The sequence below is a fragment of the Lucilia cuprina genome, chromosome 3, assembly GCF_022045245.1.
Source record: "Lucilia cuprina isolate Lc7/37 chromosome 3, ASM2204524v1, whole genome shotgun sequence".
In the NCBI taxonomy this organism is placed as follows: Eukaryota; Metazoa; Arthropoda; class Insecta; order Diptera; family Calliphoridae; genus Lucilia; species Lucilia cuprina.
This window is the reverse complement of record NC_060951.1, coordinates 34,288,347-34,290,659: the sequence shown is the minus strand read 5'-3', so window position 1 is coordinate 34,290,659 and position 2,313 is coordinate 34,288,347. Positions and strand designations below refer to the sequence as shown.

At 27.7% G+C, this 2,313-nt stretch overlaps 1 protein-coding gene across 1 annotated transcript; it reads left to right on the top strand.

The window, feature by feature from the left end:
* Positions 1 to 1,049: 1,049 nt before the first annotated feature.
* On the top strand, positions 1,050 to 2,313 carry LOC111685261 (NCK-interacting protein with SH3 domain). Its single transcript, XM_046946757.1, has 3 exons — positions 1,050 to 1,261; positions 1,329 to 1,501; positions 1,590 to 2,313. The coding sequence occupies exons 1-3, from the start codon at positions 1,126 to 1,128 to the stop codon at positions 1,779 to 1,781; spliced, it is 501 nt and encodes a 166-aa protein (XP_046802713.1). The 5' UTR covers positions 1,050 to 1,125; the 3' UTR covers positions 1,782 to 2,313.

The following is a 2,313-nucleotide window of genomic DNA, read 5'->3' as shown; positions in this document are numbered from 1 at the left end:
AACTCAATATGAACGAAGTTATAGACGTTTTTAGTCTATTTCTCAAAAAACTCAATATTAACGAAGTTATAGAGGTTTTTAGTTTTGACTCAAATTTCCTAAGAAAAGAGGACCTTGGGTGGGAAATATAAGTGATCACAGATTAACGTCTATTTCTCAAAAAACTCAATATTAACGAAATTATAGAGGTTTTTAGTTTTGACTCAAATTTCCCAAGAAAAATGAACTTTGGGTGGGAAATATAAGTGATCACAGATTAACGTCTATTTCTCAAAAAACTCTATATTAACGAAGTTATAGAGGTTTTTAGTTTTGACTCAAATTTCCTAATAAAAGTAGACTTTGAGTGGGAAATATAAGTGATCACAGATTAACGTCTATTTCTCAAAAACGAAGTTATAGAGGTTTTTAGTTTTGACTCACATTTCCTAAGAAAAATGGGCTTTGGGTGGGAAATATAAGTGATCACAAATTAACGTCTATTTCTCAAAAAACTCAATATTAACGAAGTTATAGAGGTTTTTAGTTTTGACTCAAATTTCCTAAGAAAAGTGGACTTTGAGTGGGAAATATAAGTGATCACATATTAACGTCTATTTCTCAAAAAACTCAATATTAACCAAGTTATAGAGGTTTTTAATTTTGACTCAAATTTCATATGAAGAGTGGACTTTGGGTGGGGAATATAAGTGATCGCAGATTAACGTCTATTTCTCAAAAAACTCAATATTAACGAAGTTATAGAGGTTTTTAGTTTTGTCTCAAATTTCCTAAGAAAAATGGACTTTGGGTGGAAAATATAAGTGATCACAGATTAACGTCTATTTCTCAAAAAACTCAATATTAACGAAGTTATAGAGGTTTTTAGTTTTGACTCAAATTTCCCAAGAAAAATGAACTTTGGGTGGGAAATATAAATGGTCACAAATTAACCTTTTTTCCCAAATAATTAATATTAACTAAGTTTTAGAGGTTTCTAATTCAATTTTCTTAATTTGTTTGCAATGTTTTAAATTTTGTTTTTAATTTTGTTTCTGTTTTTCTCTTCTAGATTATCTGGGCGTACATTTTGCCTCATTTCTGTTAGAAATAGTTGAAGGCAATAATCCTGAAGTATTAGTCGATATGGTTATAGCATTAATTTTAGCATTTAATTTACAATTTACGGATTTCTCACAAAATGTAGTGGTGGAAGCCATGCAGAATTTACCCTCTGCCAAAGTATTTACCGAAAAGATTTTACTATTACTAAATCGGGAAGGTTTGTATATTAAAATTATTTTGAATTGAGAAAATAAACTAAAGTTAATTATTGTTTAATATTGCAGAAGATCCTATAAAAGTTCTTAAGCACTCAACGGATACCATGAATTCGGTATTGAAAATGTTTATCGATATCTTTAGTATACCCGAAACTGCTGGAATGTTTTATACGAACGATAATAAAGTATTAATCGATATTATAGTCAGACAATTAACTGATCTATGTGCTGGTAATCCGGTAAGTTTGTTTCTTTTTTTATTTTATTATTATTGATAATAATTATATATATTTACTTGAAATATTATTGAAATTGGGTTTTGTATAGTTGAGACGCTGTTATTTGGAATTATGTCGTCGTATTTTACGCAACACCAACTATCAGGAACATCAGCATCGTAAGCAAGATTTTATGAAAATCTTTACGCGTATATTTTGTGAGGAAACTGAATGTAGTGCCTCTGATCAGCAATTAGTAAGAGATATTGCCAATGAATTTCCCCAAATATTTAAAGCTTAAATTGGGGAAATTTCTTAAGAAATACAAACAAACAAACTCTAGTCTAATATTACGCAATTTTTATGGAATTTTTTTTTCTGAGTTTATATCGATATTAATTTAAAAATTTCCTTCTTTTCATATTATGTGATAGCATTTAATTTCTTGCCTTCTTTTTATTATATATTTTTTAATTTCAACATTTCAAATTAAGTTCGTTTGCTAGTCCTATAATATGATCTTTTATTCAGCATTTTTTATTTCCTAGTTATAAGGAAATCAATATAAACCAAAGCAAAACCTTCTTGTTATTAGCATTTAAGTGGAATCGTTTTGAAGCGTTTCTTTTGTTAAGAAAATCTAATTTTAATTTTCATCAATAACTGTGTATCATGTAGAAAAATACAATATACAATATAGTTGTCATTTCATTTATTCTCGTTTATTGTATACAAACAGTAATAATAGTTATATATAGCAATCATTTTAAATGATTCCCATATGAATTCATCTATATCATTGAAAAATAAAACACACATAAGTGCATATAAAA

What these genes read in the sequence shown, in the direction of transcription:
- LOC111685261 (XM_046946757.1), top strand. Translation starts at nt 1,126, where the DNA reads ATGGTTATAGCATTAATTTTAGCATTTAATTTACAATTTACGGATTTC. An exon ending in ACTATTACTAAATCGGGAAG is followed by an intron (nt 1,262 to 1,328) that starts GTTTGTATATTA and finishes TTAATATTGCAG; the next exon opens with AAGATCCTATAAAAGTTCTT. An exon ending in ATCTATGTGCTGGTAATCCG is followed by an intron (nt 1,502 to 1,589) that starts GTAAGTTTGTTT and finishes GGTTTTGTATAG; the next exon opens with TTGAGACGCTGTTATTTGGA.